The sequence below is a fragment of the Salmo salar genome, chromosome ssa26, assembly GCF_905237065.1.
Source record: "Salmo salar chromosome ssa26, Ssal_v3.1, whole genome shotgun sequence".
NCBI classification, from domain to species: Eukaryota; Metazoa; Chordata; class Actinopteri; order Salmoniformes; family Salmonidae; genus Salmo; species Salmo salar.
Window position 1 is genome coordinate 16770809 of NC_059467.1, and position 19170 is coordinate 16789978.

At 41.2% G+C, this 19170-nt stretch overlaps 1 protein-coding gene across 1 annotated transcript in view; it reads right to left on the reverse strand.

Moving 5' to 3' along the window:
* Nucleotides 1–8585: 8585 nt before the first annotated feature.
* Nucleotides 8586–19170, reverse strand: part of LOC106587234 (lysyl oxidase homolog 1) — a 35835-nt gene continuing 25250 nt past the window's right edge. Inside the window, exons 4-7 of the mRNA XM_014175431.2 lie at nt 14836–14992; nt 14446–14541; nt 11851–11966; nt 8586–10357 (exon numbers count right to left, since the gene is read on the reverse strand). Coding sequence (XP_014030906.1) covers nt 10351–10357; nt 11851–11966; nt 14446–14541; nt 14836–14992 — 376 coding nt within the window. The 3' untranslated portion in view covers nt 8586–10350. The remainder of the gene's footprint in view (nt 10358–11850; nt 11967–14445; nt 14542–14835; nt 14993–19170) is intronic.

The window sequence follows — 19170 nt, forward strand, 5'->3', positions numbered from 1 at the left end:
ACCAGTTGTCCACTGGGGGCAGTATAGGATCTGTGTTTTCCTCGCTCCGCCAGTGTGTGATTTCCCCAGATACACAGCCCTGAACACGAACAGAAAGAAATCCCAGATAGTCAAGGTGATAAAAGCGATATGGCCAGCATTTACTTGTCTGGCTAATAACTTTACTCTTGGTAAACTCAAATTTACTGAGCACAATTTCACCCTGGAAATCCTCTGAGAAGGTGTCTCATCATAGATTAGATTCAAAAGCCCTTTAAGTGGATTTATCCGTGGATGTCCCCTTGCTTTCCCGTTCTCCCTGTGTTGACAGTGATAGAATCACTCAGAGGAGCTGGAGGAGAAATTACACAGTGATATAGGCACCCAGAGGACCCACTAGCAGTCACGGACCAGCCCTGTTATTGATATAAACATGAAAACCTATCTGTTGAATTGGGCCCACGTTTTATGAAAGAACAAGTCAGATAGATGCCTTCTGGTTAATATGAAATAGCTCTGGTTGGCAGCTATGGAATTGCATCATTGATTCATAAACCACTAAGGTTGTATAGTTATAGTGCATATCATACTCAGCATGTTATAAGCATTTAGTAACATTAATAGTATTTAGACAGTTGCTGTTTTTAAAACATATTGTTTTGGTTTTCATGATAGTGTAGTAGACATGAATAGACCAGGAACTCAGCTTAGCAACATCTCACCCAGGTCTCAAAGAAGATGTGAAAACTGCTCTAGGTGTAGAATTTACAACATAAAGTCAATAGCCGTTCCTCAAAATGTGTCGGCATTAACTTTTGACCTGGCTGTGTATCCCCCTCCGCCTTCAATATTTTGATGACCGTTACCATGGCAAACTGCAAAAAAATTCCCTCATACAGTTAACACATCTCTTCCCCATGATCAGTCAAGCTTACAGTACATGAGAGGAGAGGGCGGTGGAGGGAAGTGTGAAGAAGGAGGGGGGTCCACACAGAGGTCACAGTGTATGACCCGGAGCAGGCCGAACACAGAGGGGCATTATGTGCTACCATTCAGCAGAGAGAGACAGACAGAGAGTTCCCCTTCATGCTGTTCAAAACACCCCCAGGGACCTGGGCTGAGGGATCACACCCTGGCTACTGCTAAACCCGGCTCTAAGAGGTGTGTGTCTGCGGTCACTTACCTAAACCAAACCTGGATTTCACGCTCTCTCTCTGGGATCACTCAGGCGTGTGGTGAGTCACCTGGACAATGGTGGAGCTGAAGATCAGGTTAGCTGTGGCCTGGTCTCAGTTGGCCTTCTAGACCAGGCCTCTTGGAAGGCCAGACTTTGGTTTCTCTCATTTAGTGGCTCATTAGGATAAATACATCAGCAGCTCAGGGTAAATGAACAGAGTGATTAATGGTTAGTAGAAGGGACACAGAAAGGCAGTATGGCAAACCCACAGGCATCCCCTGTTCTTATTTTCTTGAGTGTGACTTAAAATGATGTATTCTGGACACTCTCTCCAAGAGTAGAAGTGATCATGTGGTAAGAATTCCCAACCCAGCTCATCTTCTCACGCACATCACGAGATGGATAGAGCAGCCAGCCAAGAACTAAGGAGGGGTCACCAAGCTGTCTGGAGTCAGGCCACTTTACTCAGCTACAGCAAAGACCGCTGCCGCCACCGGGGTGTGAAATCACCTATCTGACGATGGGAGGCGTCCCATTGACGCCCAGAGGAGACAGGGACAGTACAGGCTGTAGTGTAGAATGAGCCCACTGAAATATGGTGCTGTCAGAGGGGAGGGGAGACGCTGAGCAGAGTGGCGCGGGCGGCTGCAGCCGAGGCCTCATCACTCCCTGTGGCTGACTTCATCAGCTTTCTGTGCGGCGATCAGTGGGAAGGATGACGTCTGCAGACATTCTGTACATACATACATACAGACAGATATACCCCTCACTAACTGGGGGAGTCCTGTCTCGCCTCCTGAACATCCATTTGTTTCAATTGTCTGGGACCATAAACACGAATATCCCAACCTCAACTTCTTCCCCTTTCAAAGAAGGGGAGTCTTAATGAGAATGTATTACCCTGTTGTTGCAGCCGTGCAGTCGTTCGGACTCCCAGGGATAGTGAAGGAACGAGACATTTGCATACTCCTTAAAATTGATGAGTGGAGAAAGTGAGAGAACCCAAGTTTTAAGAAGAATACATCTTTGCCTCAGACACCAAAACCGGGGCCAGATGTTTCAGAGATGAGGCACGAGGCATTTAAACTGTCAGGCTGTGCACTCGAGTGTGTCGTCAGTCTACTACTCAAGCTGCTTCCCAGCCTCGTATAACGCCCATCACTTTTGATGCAGAGTGCTAACACAAAAAGTGAGATGTTTGTTATGTCAGATATATACGGCACACTCTGCTCTGTATAAAATATGTGCAGGATGAGGCAGGATGAGCCATTATCAAAACAAATGAGCCAGTGACTGCAGCTGCATGTAAATCAGAATATAATCTTTTCTCACGGTTAAAATGATGGAAACAGTTTTTTCTTCTCGACTTACACTGTGCTCACTCAGTCATTGCTCCCTTTCTCTCCATCCAACCTGGACTCAGGGGTAGATGCAACATAGTAAACGGAAATCCGGGACACAAACTAGTATGATATGTATTGTATGGGTATGGTATGTATCAGTGGCGGTCTGTAACTCTTTCCTGCAGTCAAATGACCAAAGCGTCCTCTAGTGGCCTCATGGGTGGAATGTTATAAATATTTTTGCGCAGCAAATCTGGTGTTTGTAAGTCAAATGGTTTTGTTATATTTCATTCTGTGATGTATATAAAGTGTAATTGTCACGTGTGCTCCCTCTCCGACCTCTAGGTCACCAGGCTGCTCGTTTTGGCGCACACCTGTCACCATCGTTACGCGCACCAGACTCCCCAGAATCCATCACCTCCCTGATTACCTTCCCTATATATGTCACAGGTTTAGGCTACTACATGATACTAAAATGTTCACTATACCTATCATGAGGTTGCTACAACCTAGCCTATGAATGAAAGTTTACAATATAGGTGCACAGATTGAGAGGAAAATATGAGTAATCAAGGTGACAGACAGTGATACTACATTCAATACCACCTTGCACACTCTTGCCTGCATCTGGCTGATCTAGGGTGTAATCATTAGTCTAACAGTTGCAAACAAGACTTTCTATTGGACAAATTCCGATATGTTTATTCCAGTTTCATTACGTTTGCTTCCATTTAAGAAATGTTTTTCACCAGAATCGGCGGAATTACTAAAACCCTGATCACACGCAAACACAGTTGACTTTCATAGCAGCCACATACAAACAGCATAATCATTTTGCTTGTTGTAGAATTCCTTCTCGCAACTACGCGCTCTCCACCTCTCATTTTTTATCTTTGCTTGTGGACGCTTCTGTGACCAGGAAAAAAAAACCTTCCAAGCCAAACCTTCATATCATAACCGCTAACCACTACACGTAGCCTACATTGTTGTCAACAACCCGCTACAAGCAGTTTCCCCGGCGGGCAACGGTAGCAATAAATGAATAAAACCTAAAGCTTACCTTGACTTGGAAGAGTTCCTGTGTTGAAAAGCCATAACCAGCTAGCTAACATAGCATCCCTCTATGTTTGAGCCGGGTGTTTGAGAAGGCTAAACTAGCTAGCTGCATTTGTTAGCTAAGTGAAAGTGAAAAAAAATACAACAAAATGTAGCTCTCTCTCCCTCTCTTGCTTCTCCTTCATTTTTAAAGAAATTCATTTGTTCAGACCTGTTCAACTGTTGTCTTTCTCTTTGAGTCAACTACTCACCACATTTTATGCACTGCAATGCTAGCTAGCTTTAGCTTATGCTTTCAGTACTAGATTAATTCTCTGATCCTTTGATTGGGTGGAAAACATGTCAGTTCATGCTGCAAGAGCTCTGAGAGATCGGAGGACGTTCTCCAGAAGTTGTCCTAATTACTGTGTAAGTCTATGGAAAGGGGTGAAAACCATGAGCCTCCTAGGTTTTGTATCGAAGTCAATGTACACAGAGGAGGACGGAAACTAGCTGTCCTCCGGCTACACCATGGTGCTACCCTACAGAGTGTTGTTGAGGCTACTGTAGAAACTTCATTGCAAAACAGTGTGTTTTAATAAATTATTTGGTGACATGTAAATATATTTTAGTATAGTTTTATCTAAAGAGGATAACGTTTTTAATGTTTCCCTATTTTGATTTGTATGAAATTCGAAGAGGAGGATGGTCCTCCCCTTCCGTCTCTGAGGAGCCTCCACTGGTATGTATTAATTTGTGGATGTCCATCATCCATTTCGTGTGATATGTTATGAATTGCAATTTGTACAATATGTTACAATTTTCAATATGTATATGTTACAAATTCCAATTTGTGTCTAACACTAAGGTTAACTAGGTGGCTTACATTTTTTTTTATTTTACATTTATTTAACTAGGCAAGTCAGTTAAGAACAAATTCTTATTTTCAATGACAGCCTAGGAACAGTGGGTTAACTGCCTTGTTCAGGGGCAGAAGAACAGATTTTTACCTTGTCAGCTCGGGGACTCGATCTTGCAACCTTTCGGTTACTAGTCCAACGCTCTAACCACTAGGCTTCCTGCCGCCCCATTATCTAGAATAGGGGTTAAGGGTTAAGGTTAAGGTTCAGGTTAGGGATAGGAGTTAAGGTTAGGGGAAGGGTTTGCTAATATGCTAAGTATTTGAAAAGTAGCTGAAAAGTAGTAAATAGTTGCAAAGACGCTTAATAGCTAAAATGCTAAAGTTGGGCTGCTAGACGTTTGTGTTATACGCAGACCCATTCAACCCGACCAACCACCCTTCTTTAGTTTTTGCCTTAAGTAACCTTCTTTCTTATGTAACCATATCAAACGTAACATATCATACAAATTTGAGTGTCCTGGATTTACATTTACTATATTACGTCTAGTCTATGAGACCAGGCTGCTCCATCTCTCCTGCTCTCATTCTTTCTTCCCTCCTTTCCTAAAGACAATCTCTCCTTTCTCTTTAACCACAGAGCAACATGTTAAACCTCCCTGAAAACAAAGGTGAGCCTTTATTCATTGAATTAAGTTGAAAAGCACAGTAACAGACAGAAGATGAATTACCTGTGGCCTTGATGTTGTGCCCCAGAATATGTGTGCAGCAGGCAGGCTCTGCAGATTGAGACCTCATGTCTGGGGGTTATTTTTTGGCACTGTCTGGTTGCATAATAATTCCTTTTCTTTCCTTCCTCTAAATTCAATTATCCTCACCAAGAGAATGCTTGAGTGGGGAGAATAGCAGTCTCAAGTTGTGTCTTCAAGCCTTGTCTCATCGCAAGCCAGCTGGTCAAATTATGTTGGAATGCTTAGTGAGCTTGTAGGTAGTTATTTCTATCATTGATCTGAGAGTAAGTAAGGATAGAATGCTAAGGCCAAGTCAGAACACTTAGAAGCTTTATAATTGTGTCAGAGGAAGTGAGATGGTAAAGACCAAAGGTGGACTAATGAATATTGATGGAAAGGAGACAGACAGGCAGAGGCAGGCAGAGATACATAGACAGGCTATGGAATGAAGATCCATGTAGCTATGACATGATTAAGTGTTCCGTGACTGGCTATTAGATACATCAATTACCTGTCCACTCCCTCTGGCCTCGTGAGAGTTTTAATAGATGGATCTCTAGGACAGTAAGCTGTCCTGTACCTCTCCTATGGGTGTGAATGGACCTCAACTTTGTCCTGAGTGACGGTCTGTGACACCCTCACAATGAGGATAATGTCAGATTTAACTCTGCAACACTGTACAGCTCATCATGTATTTTACAAGTCACTCATCACCCTCATCGACCCTCCTCACACCCACTGCTTCCTTTCCTAGAGCCTAAGAAGTACAAGACCTCAACTGATCCACATAGAGCCACGCCTGTAGCATGAGAGTTCTTAGATGCCAAAATGTGTTCCCAGTGTTTACACAAAACTGAATCACATGCCATAACTTGGATTACATTCACACTTGTCCATTTTTTATGTAAGAGCCTAGAAATGTCTACCCACCCTGTTTATAAAGCTGATGTCAAATTATGTACAGTAATTCACTGCAGTGTATTCTGTTACACGGTCCTCTCTTTCAAGCAAGCACACTCACACACACACACACACACACACACACACACACACACACACACACACACACACACACACACACACACACACACACACACACACACACACACACACACACACACACACACACACACACACACACACACACACACACAATTATCTGGAGGACTTTTTTGGAAGTGTCTGTGTACCGTAAGGAAAAGGCTGAGAGCAGCCTGAACAAATAGCCATCACAGAGAGGAAGTCCCGTCAGAGTGGCCAGGGTAATACAGGGACAAACAGGAGGAACATAACAACCATGGGGATGACACAGGAAATATTGGACATTTTGTTCTCCGGAGATGAAAAATATTTTCATTCCAAAGGATGACAATGCTTCCTGAGCAAACACCAATGACTATTGTCACCCAACGTATTCAAATCATAATTCTTTATGCAATCATGATTAAACATTGCCTTCAAGGTCCAATGCAGCCGTTTCTATCTCAATATCAAACATTTCTGGGTAACAAATGAAGTACCTTACCATGATTGTTTTAAATTAAAATGGTAAAAAAAAATTGCTTCTTAGCAAGAACAATTTCTCAAGCAAGAATTTTGCTAGGACTATCTGGGCGTGGTTTGAGTGGGGAGGGGGAAACTGAAAATTAGCTGTTATTTGCAGAGAGGTATGGAACTCTCTTTCTTATTGGTCTATTAACTAATTTACAGCATGGTGATGTCACCATTGAAAGCCGAAACTCCCTCCCACCACAACAGGCTGATATTTCAGGCGGTCTTTTCAAACAGCTCTTATACTAAAAGGTCATTGATCATTATCACTATTTCACAATTTCACAGTTTTATTCCAACCTTATAGTATGGAAATATATATAAAATACAGGTAAATCTAATTTTTGACTGCACCGGGCCTTTCAAGTATTACAGTAAAAGTAAAGTTGAAGTGAGTTTAACAGAGGACAAATCACTGTTTTTAAAATCTTATCCTGCTGCATTAGTAACACAGGAAAAGTATCGGCCAGACTGTTACACAGGCAAACAGTCCCGCCCTCACAGTATGAATCTAGGCTGCTCCACTCTCCTGGTGAGACAAGCCTGTGAAATATCCTCAAACACTTTCACTCAGCCTCTGTGTGTGTGTGTGTGTGTGTGTGTGTGTGTGTGTGTGTGTGGGGGGGTTGTATCTGTTCTCTTCTCCTTTCATTCTCTTCCATTGGGTTTTTCAAAGAAACCAAATCAACTCTTCTTTGTTTGAAGAACCTTCTAATAACCCTTTCTACCGAAGGTGATTGTTGCTTTTAGGAAGTCTTCAAAAGGGTGGATATTGCTTGCTGTGATATGTCCTATACCCCCTACTCAGGCTTTCCTGTTACCTCTTGTTGCTTTAAGTGTGTATCACTAACCCACACATTTGTAGTCTAGTTAGATCGGCCTGTACTGTGGGGTCAGGAATGCTCAGTAAAATAAGCCGTAGCCCTTCAGCTGCTGTTGGAAAAGCATCATTATAGAGAAACACGTCAACAAATGCTACTTTTCAGTATTGGGGTCATTTGAGAAAGCTTTTGCTTTTTATAAAAAAAGGCTACACTTATTTGTGTTTCTTTACCGAAGGCACTGTGTGTCCATATCCATATTCTTATATGGACATTATGGCATTGGATGCTCATAATGATGTTCAATTGTAAAGCCGGCCCAATCGAGCTGATCTTGCAACGTGTCTGCGGACAGGAGATGTGTGCTCTGTTTCAGGCTTACTAACATAGAGAGAGACTGATGACCACCAAGCCTGCTCGGAGACACAAAGTAATTAGTTGTGCGATATCACACGATGAATACATGACACAAATGAGACAGCCATGTCTCTTGCTTGGCCATGAGGAGCTGTCTGTATATTTGTATTTTGAATCTGAAAAGGTCTGTTTTGCATTCCTGCCTGGATGCTGCATGATAAATGTACACGACTACACAGACAGACCTACAGTAAATGCCGTAATGCATTAAACATACCGCACCTGACATTTCAGAGTAGGAAACCATAAATAACTTTTCAATATTCAAATCTCAGGGCATTTCTGAATCAACAGAACTGTTTGTTTGGGTGTGTGGCCTATTATGTGAACACTCCGGAGTAGTGGAATCCCAAACTGACCATGGAATTCTTATTTACACATAATAGGGACAATAAAATGAAGGTGCCATAACAAAATGGATGTATGTCCAAATCCTAACATGAGATACACACACGAAACTGGAACTTTAAGTACTTTCCAGCATTGAAGTTTGGTCTAATGTTTATGTCTCGTGCATGCAGATGTCTAAAAACCTTGAATACATTTTTGATCCATTATTATCCATGCTATTATCCCACGAAAAGCGACATATTTGTTTTTAACACAATGACAGAAACCACATCGGTAACTACAGCCTGTAAACAACATTCACATGTCAGTCCAAACACCTTATAGAGGTGTAAATGTATGTCTTTATTGGGTATGTCATTTTTGACAGGTGTTCAAGAACAGAAGGATTCAAGCAAATCAACATATACTCATATATTTAGTAATACCTGCTATAATCCACAAGTCTAATAGTGTCATTCCATTGATTGAATAGAATCTCCTAATTATACTTTCCTCCTGTCTTTGGTAAAAATACAATATCAAGAGCAACCAGAATACAAAAAAGTGTTGGTCAATGATAGCATTGATAGACTACTATGTACAATGTTAAAATGGTAATGTTAACGTGTAATATGGTACATAAACAGTATACAAGACTAGACTTGTTCTGCATTTGTTCATGTTCCTAAATCCTTTCTCTTAAGTGTTTTACTGTAGGTGTGTGCTGCAGCGGAGTGTGTGGGAGGCCATAGTGGGCCATCATCACAGGGATGTGTAATAGAAACCGTACACTCAACTGGAAACAATAACTCACTCTTTTAGAGGTAGGTAGAGGCGGCATTTCGGCACTCTGTCTGTCTGTAATGCCAAGCTAAACCTACCAGTGTAATGCATCACAATGATAGGTTTTTACCACATTAGTTTCTTTTTTACAGTCACTCTCTGCCACAACACACTCGATTTGAACAAATCAAAAGTTTGGTCTGGATTTGCATAAAAAAAACTATATATGAGTTCCTGGAATTTCACAAATACAGCAACAATTCAAACACAGTACTAAAGACCCTTTCGTTAAAAAAAGACAAGAATCAAAATACAATCAATTAAAACAAGTACAGTTCTCCATAGCTAAAACCATGCATCAGTGGGTTAATTGTCATGTACATTCTTCTTACAAAGCTACAGACAACCTATTTGGCATCTGACCAGTGTTGGTAGTTAAAAAAGAACAATCCAATGTAAGTTTCATTCTGGAAAGCACCTCCTTGGCAGTTCTGCCAACTAAGCTTTATGTTTTCCTGTGAGACAAATACAAAAATGAAGGACGAGGACGAAAACTGACTTTGACGGTATTTAGAGGCGGTAACGCTCTATGTTCTGACAGCCTCTTTATGTTGAGTGACTACTTGATGGAGACTAACGCGTGCAAACAAACAAGACCTGGCTTCTCCCCATAATATTACACTATGCAAATGTACTCGGAGAATCACAATTTTTCAACCTGGCACAAAGAGGCAGAGAGAAGAAGAAAAACAACACTATAATGGTCCTGGTGAGTCACTGGCTGGGCTGCCATGTCGTACTCCCAGACAGCATGGATGAATGCACCATTTTTTAAATTTGTTGAATTGCAGTTGAGCCCAGACTCGTCTGGGACCACTAATTTCAGCACCAGCTCCATTTCACACCTTATTTAAAACTAAACAGAGCTACTCTGCTCACAGCTGTGAGCAACGTATTCACAATGTCCAAGATGTTTACTATTTCATGGACAAAAGCCTCATTAAGGCTGTCAGAGTAGAAATAAGAGCAGTGGGGTTGGTCTGGGAGAGAAGGTTATGGATAATATAGAAGGAAAACAACAATGGAGACTGTGGGAGACTGGAGTGTTGAGTTTGGTATGGGTTTTCAGTTTGTGTGCTTGTGTAAATATCCCCATGTTTTCTTCAGTGCCACTGGAACCCTTGTTCACTCTGGGCCCAGGAAACAGCACAAACAAAACAACAGCAACAGCAACAACAATAACAAAATGAATTCCATTCACATTTCAATGGAACAGCACTGTCCTGGAGGACTCACCCTGGCTGGGCAGACTTCCCACGTCTGATCAGGACCTTCAGGATGGACACAGAACAAACAACACAATGAGACGGGTGTTCATAACACAGAGAGACAGAGAGTTTAGCGTACCTGTCCACACATTCTTATTAAAGGCCTTTTCTGTAGACCAAGGCAAGGTTATTATAGTAAACTTAAACTGAAGCTAAAACGAAAACCAATCATGAAAAACTAGTTAGAAACTGAAATTAAATAATGAACAAACCCGTTTGTAAAACTTAAACTATTATCTTTGACTCCAAAATGAACTAAAAGAAAATAAAACAATCATGAATTATGTTCAGTTTAATTTTTTCCCCTAAACTTTGGACAGAAATCGAAGGGGGTTTTCAATGGGGTTTTCATGCTTTTGAAGTGTTTTAAAGCTACTGAAATGCTTCCAGGAGATGGCGAAGTTTCAAATAGGCCTAGTTTGTGCATCACTATCACTAGCTATCACTAGCTAACAAGGAAAAAAAATCGGCTAAGTAGCTAACTTGATTCTCCTTTAGGAACGGACTGGCCGAAATGTCAGATGGGCTGGTGCATTTTTAGCCCAGTGGGCCTGTCTAGCTTTTTTGTTGTTGCACAAAATCATCATTATCTGGCTAATAATGGGTGGCCTTAAATAAATAAAATGGTCTGGTGAGGGGCCCTCAAGTGAGAAAAAAAATGTCTGGTTTATCAGGGCTGATTTCTGGTCCCAGTCTGCCCCTGTCCATCTTATATGTACCACTAAAGTTAAAAAGCATTGGATTGGCGTAAACATGGGTGAGAGAGAGTTTCCTTCCACCATATTTTTTAGTACCAGTCTCAGCGCTTGAGATGGAGTTTATAATTGAATCCTAACCTAACCTATGGCCTGATCAATCAGCCCCAAAAACTTTACAATACAAATGGCTCCTATCCTCCCCACATGCTTTCTGTCCCTAACACAAAAACAAAAACTGAAACGAAACAATAAAAAAACGAAATAGCATGTTTGTTGTTAGTTATTGACAACTAGGACATACACAGAGGGTATATACTGTCATTATATGTTTCTATTTCATTCCAATGTCAAATAAAACTCCACATATCACTGTTGTATCATAGGGTGACATGGTTTTCTGAATGCTTTAGCCCACTCACCATTTAATGATCTGTGTACTCCCTATATACTCCATAGAACTACAGGTGATTTACCACCTCACCTGTACATTTTCATTGCTCAGATAAAGTATGCTCTAAAGCTAAGTCTTTTTCATAAAAATGATTTATCAGTAATTCGGAGTGTAATGTAATAATACACTTCCTAATCAACCCATTGAAAGTACCAATAGCCTTACTGCTCCTTCTGAGAGGCAGTATAAAACAGTCAGTAATCATTCATCTTGGTGACATTGATGAACATGATTCACAGAATCATTAGGTAATAAACTAAAAAACATTAGTTCTAACAGGTAGTTTGGCATAATAATGAGAGCTTGTCTTTTGACTAGTATCACAAAAAAGACGTTGCTGTACTCACTGAGATATCTTGCAGTTGGTTGTTGTGACGAAGCGTCCCGTGTAGTGGATATTACACCTCACCACATTGTTGGTGAAGTCAGACTCCAAGATAAGGTACTTGGGGTTGACCTGGAGCTGCGAGGCAGAGGAGGATACAAGAGGATACCACTACAGCTAGGCAGGTAGGAATAAAACAATAACTTACACAGTACTTTTATCCGTGGAATTCTGGGCAGAGACTGGTGGGAGAATCTTGATTTGAGATACTGTATGTGTAAATAAAACATTTGAAGTGCTGCTTAAATCATTTGTTGATATCAATGGGGAATTAATGAGGAACTAAGATATCTATATGTGTGCTCTAGACTAATTTATGTGCTCTCTGACACCTGGAGTTGCATGGCAAATGGTCCAGGAACAAAGGACAATGCCCAAGGATTAGTCAGCCCTTCCCCTTCTGAGGGGCCAAGAAGAAGGGGGAAGGGCTGACTAGTCCTTCGGCATTGTCCTTTGTTGTATCTGTTATCTCTATAGTATCCACATATGGTTTGTATTTGAAACTTGTTCACTGAGGATAACTCTGATGCTGTCTATATATATGTATTATCTCTGTGGTTACTGTTCACTGAGGATAACTCTGATGCTATCTATATATATGTATTATCTCTGTGGTTACTGTTCACTGAGGATAACTCTGATGCTCTCTATATATATCTATTATCTCTGTGGTTACTGTTCACTGAGGATAACTCTGATGCTATCTATATATATATATGTATTATCTCTGTGGTTACTGTTCACTGAGGATAACTCTGATTCTATCTATATATATGTATGATCTCTGTGGTTATTGTTCACTGAGGATAACTCTGATTCTATCTATATATATGTATGATCTCTGTGGTTACTGTTCACTGAGGATAACTCTGATGCTATCTATATGTATGTATGATCTCTGTGGTTACTTGTGTCTGTATAGGGTGAACTCTGATTTACTATATGCAAAAAGATTTGATGTTCATCTCAGGAATTCTGTCTTATTTACATTGGTTTCATCCCCCACTCAAGCCTTTAAATGCTGTGACACCCTGTGTAGATTGAGCCTGGGAGTGTTTAGGTTACTGCCAACTTGGTATCATTTGATTGCTCAATGGTGGTTGGTTTTGGGTTGAAAGGTTACACCTTCAGATGTTATAAATGGAATGAAATGCCTTTGATCTCTCTCTCATCCTGTATCCAGTCCAGGCCCAAAAAATGGTCAAAGACTCCAGTCACCCAAGTCATAGACTGTTCTCCCTGCTACCGCACGGCAAGCGATACCGGAGCGCCAAGTCTAGGACCAAAAGGCTCCTTAACAGCTTCTACCCTCAGGCCATAAGACCGCTGAACAATTAATCAAATGGCCACCCGGACAATTTACAAACCCCCCCCCTTTGGTTTTACACTGCTGCTACTCTCTGTTTATTATCTATCTACACGTTACAAATTTCCTCAACTAACCTGTACCCCCACACATTGACTCGGTACCCCCTGTATATAGCCTCGCTATTGTTATATAATTTTCTTGTGTTACTTTTTGATTTGTCCCATGTGGCTCAGTAGGTAGAGCATGGTGTTTGCAACACCTGGGTTGTGGGTTCGATTCCCACGGGGGACCAGTACGGAATTTTTTTTAATGAAATGTATGCAATCACTACTGTAAGTCGCTCTGGATAAGAGCGTCTGCTAAATGACTAAAATGTAAAATTTGATTTTTTTTTAAAAACTTGAGTTTATTTAAATATTTTCTTAACTCTATTTCTTGAGCTTCATTGTTGGTTAAGGGCTTGTAAGTAAGCATTTCATGGTAAGGTCTACACCTTTTGTATTCAGAGCATGTGACAAATTACATTTGATTTGGAGGAAGGTTGTAGGATCAATTCCAATTTCTTAGGCTTCCAGGCCTCTGGACTAGTAAACATATTTTTGTTCATGCTTTGTCCTGTAAATTAATCTTAGAATCTACTGTATATACTTAGAATAATGCCTTGTAATGCTTGTTAATGCTTTGTAACTTAAGCTTTATGGCTTGTAGGTGAATCCATTCATTGTACAATGTTAATTAAATACCTGCCTTTGATATAGATCATTCTCAGACCAATTCTTGCTAGTCAACGTCAACTCACTGCCTAATGCTTTCTTGTATATTTTAATTATCTTTATGGAGTCAGAGAAACATTTTAATAGGATAATTGTTCAGTCTTCTTACACATGTGAGGTATTGAGGTATTTATAATATAGTATTTATAATATCATATATACTGTATATAGACATGTCAAATATTACTGTCCACTACATGCAACCCAAGTTAGGATTTGTCCCACATTGAAACACTTGAGGTCAACACAGACAGGCAGAGAGCGATGGGACTGAATGGCAGTCAAAACTAGTAGATCGGTATGAGCCACAGTCTAGGAAACGTAATGTTTTATAGCTTTAGACAACTTTCCAAATGTAAAACTTTCCGATACATTTTTCCAGTAAGCTTTTCCTATGGAATGTTGCCTTTGGAATGTCGCCTTCCTGGAAGATTACAAAGTACACATCAGAACTTTCCTCTGCTCTTAGTCTCACCTTTAGTATGTAGTTCCCAGGTTGGATGTCTGTTATATCGATCCACTGGCAATCAATATCAGCGTTGTACGTATCGTAGCAGCCCGGACTCAGACCCTGGAGGAACATAGAGGAGAGTTATTCATGTTGAACATCAACAGACTATGCTTATAGCTCTGCACCAGAGACACGTGCCTGCACCATCTCTGACTCATAGAAAGACTGAGTGGGGTGGAAGAATTGTTAAACAAGAGACATGTTGTAGTTGCTCGCTGAAATCTCAGATGATGACACATTGTTGCAGTACCTGGTGCAAGACCATGACACCGACTTGCCGTCGGACAAATGAATGATGCCATGCCAAGTGTATTGGCAAATCTACCTTAGAGAGATATGTGTTGGTGTATCTACCTGAGTGTGAGATGTGCAGGCATAACGCTTCAGGTGACCAAAGTCACAGGTGGTGTCCTCCAGACAGAAGCTGGCCTTGTGTCCCTCAGCCACCTTCCTTCCTGTGGTGACCTCCAGCAGGTCATAGTGGCTGAACTCATCCATACTGTGGTAGTGTCTGTGGGTAGACAGAAGGGAAAGTAGGTGGTTGGTTGTGCAAAAAGAGGGGAGTAAATGTCCACTTTTACCATATTAAAATGAATTTGTGACAGGTAAAAAGCGTCTGTGTGTAGCGCAGGAGAGAGAGGAGGCATGGCACAGGCTGGTCAGCAGGGGAACAAAGAAGAGTCTAATTTTAACATTTATAAATTCAGTTAATGACAGGTACAACAGCCAATACTAGAGACGTGCTCAATTTGCATAAAGTATAATTACATGATAATCAGTAAACCAACACAAAACAAACTGTTTACTGCAGGCCACCATCCAAAGTCTTTAAATTAGATGTGCTTGTTTGTTTGAACAGCCCATTGCCCTCACCTGTCAACACTTCAACTCGGTGCAGCTTGACTGAGGATACCACTACGTACCAAAGGAGACTAGAATGTAATTAATACCTACAACCATGCACTGATGAAGCAAGACATTAACAATCTATTGATGTATGAGGTCTCGTTAATTACTTTATATCAATCTGGAAAGTTTTAATCACTACCACAAGATAAGTGAAGGATTGAGCATGTGTTCGTGTGTGTGTGAATGTGTTTACACAGCTTTAACAGTGTTGGAATGCTGCGTTTTGCCACTGCTAGCCTGGTTACCCATGAGAACAAATCATATCCTCAGAATGGGAAATGAGTTACACCACTCCGTGTCTCAGTGTACTGCTGGTGCTGGTTCATCTGAAATCATTTACTCTAATAGCCTTGCACCATCTTGTAGCTGGGATGTGGACCAATTCCAAGTGTCAGACAGTGACCTGAGAGGGCTGGCTGTTTACTGTTGCCCTCTGCAGACCAGCATGTTGTGAATATCCTTTCCATACTAACTGTTAACACTGTGGTACTCAGATAAATCAGACAGATACTGTTACACTGTAAGGTTGAGCATACAAGTGACATACATGGGGGATTCCTTTAAATATGCATTAGAAAAAGTGTTGCACAGTGAATAAGAAAGCTTCCTCTGTCTTATTCAGTCTCCTGCTGTTTGGAATAAATGGCAGCATGGTAAATGTAAAACATATTCCATTTCGATTCCCAGATACAGTCATGGCCTCATATTTCAGCCAAGTTGGATTTCCTATGAAAGACGTCATCTGAACTGTGAATACAGCGTCTAATGGCTGAAAAGCTGGAGTGCTTTGTCAACCTATTCATCTCACATGTACTTAAATGTATCCTAATCCTAATTATTGCAATTAATCACCCTTTCTTGCAATTTTTACCGAATGTCACATTCCAGATTCCAGACACTAAGAATTTTGTCAGTGTGTGTTTTGGTGAATGTAGTGCAGGTGTGGTAAGTGCTGGAGCTGGTTCAGTCAGTTGGACTCAGACTGTATAAATAATAACCTAGTCTCCTTACCTCATGTTCCCTGTTTTAACATAGCTACAACTTTTTAGTGGCGTAGTCATTAAAGATTGAATGGAGGATTGGAGGGAAAGGCAGACGGGTACTTTCCACCAATGGAGGAGGTGACAAATGAAAGAAGAAGTCATTCTTTCCATAGCAGTTGAAGATGGTAAACAGCTCCTCTCAGGTGAGGAACAGTGTGTTTCCGCAGGCTAAAAGCTACACCATGTGATTCTCTAAGGGGAATCTGCACCGACTACACAGGGAATCTGTAAACCCAGAGGAATGCACACAGCACACTGGGTATCCTGAGAGGGCATCTCTCTGCAAAACACCCTCTGTATGTGGTGTGTCTGAGTGTGTGTGTGTGTGTGTGTGTGTGTGTGTGTGTGTGTGTGTGTGTGTGTGTGTGTGTGTGTGTGTGTGTGTGTGTGTGTGTGTGTGTGTGTGTGTGTGTTTGTGTGTGTGTGTTTGTGTGTATGTGTCTAAGGGCAGGGGTTTTGAGGCGGGTGTTCAGTGCAATGGGGGTTTCAAATATGGCCATCATTTTTTCCCCATGACAGACGTTTATTTATAGATGGTAGCCTTGAGATTGTTATCTCTCTGTGAGAGTGGGACAGACAGGGAGACACTGGGCCTAGAGCTGTCTGGACTGGAGGGCCCTTTCCCTCACCTTGAAATCCTGGATCTCCCCCTGTGACTATGTCAACTAGAGAGAATTAACTTTTGGAAGGACACAGGGAGAAGGCTGGAATAAGACTGGCTTGTAATCCTAACACGCAAACATTCCAATCCCACTTTGCACTTTATACCCATGAGTCATATCCCAGTTGTGTTAAAATGCAATACAAAGACTTCCAGGTGGCCAGGTAGGAGAAGGGGGGGAAATATTTAGTGGATGGTGTTTGCATTCCATACAGTGCAACCAGATTACATGCATGGTGGTGGCAGCATCAAGCTGTGGGCGTGTTTTTCAGCGGCAGAGACTGGGAGACTAGTCAGGATCAAGGCAAAGATGAATGGAGCAAAGTACAGCGAGATCCTTGATGAAAACCTGCTCCAGAGTGCTCAGGACCTCAGACTGGGGCGAAGGTTCACCTTCCAACAGGACAACAACCCTAAGCGCATAGCCAAGACAACGCAGGAGTGGTTTGGGACAAGTCTCTGAATGCCCACTTGAACCCGATCGAACATCTCTGGGGAGACCTGAAAATAGCTGTGCAGCAACGCTCCCCATCCAACCTGACAGAGCTTGAAAGGATCTACAGAGAACAATGGGAGAAACTCCCCAAATACAGGTGTGCCATGCTTGTAGTGTCATACCCAAGAAGACTCGAGGCTGTAATTGCTGCCAAAGGTGCTTCAACAAAGTACTGAGTAAGGATCTGAATTCTTATGTAAATATAATATTTCTGTTTTTATTTTAAATAAATTAGAAGCAAAATAATAAATTAGACATTTTAATAAATAAATATTTCTAAAAAACTGTTTTTGCTTTGTCATTATGGGGTATTGTGTGTGTAGATTGTGTGCAGATAGATGATCCTAAAATCAATTTTAGTATAATGCTGTAACTTAACAAAATGTGAAAAAAGTCAAGGGGTCTGAATACTTTCCGAAGGCACTGTACATCATCCGGACTTTAACTGTGTACATCTGTTGTTCTGTTTGATTATTATTGAGCACTCTATTGTGCAAATGGACAGAAATGTAATATTGAGATGTACATACTTTTTAATAGAGAAATCTGAATCTAATGATGCACACTGTATTTAAATTAAACAGAGTTCATACTATCTGTTTGTCTCCATAAAACACTGATTCTAAGGTTTTATCCTAAACTTTCTGTACCGTACAACATTTGCTCAATACACAAATTAACATATGGATGGATTAAGGGGGCATACTCTGACTACACATTGTATTAAAATATTCCATTGGGGGGCAAAATGTAGGACAGTAAAGTTGATTTGGCAAAGAGTGTTTATTTTCTCAAAACAAGCACACTTGTTACTGTGTTCTTTTTATTTATTTAACCAGGCAAGTCAGTTAATAAGAACAAATTCTTGTTTACAATGATGGCCTACCCCGGCTGGGCCAATTGTGAACCACCCTATGGGACTCGCAATCCTAGCCAGATGTGATGCAGCCTGGATTTGAACCAGGTACTGCAGTGACACCTCTTGCACTGAGATGCAGTGCCTTAGACCGCTGTGCCACTCGGGAGACGAGGGGTTCGGTGCTGTTCCACTAACACAAAATCATGTCATCATATAATACCAGGCACCAGGCCTATGATGCCAGGGCACAGATTGACAGGAACATTTATGGATTCTATTCACATTTCCATTGGCCAGTCAAATCGAGCTGTTGCATTGGCTAACTCCCGCCCTGGAAACCAATGTATAAACGAACAGTGATGTCAGCAGGCAACATTGCCAATCTGCTAATGGGCAGTCAACATTCCATAGAGCTGAGGACAGTAAGTACAGCCTGAGACTTGTTGCACAAACCCAATGAACCCAGACATACTGTGACCAACAAAATCATTGTGGAATGCAAGGTCATAGAGGAAGGCCAGGGCAGAGGGTGTCCAAACATATCAGTGATGTCATGACATACTGTATTAAGGAAAGTCATGATTTCACCAAAAAGAGCAAATGTGAACGCACCGAACTCAGCTAACCAAACTAATAGAAAACGAATGAGCTAAACAAACAACTTTTAATGTTACATGAAACAGAAAATCTGATTAACCCTGTAGAGCAAGGATCTTACAGT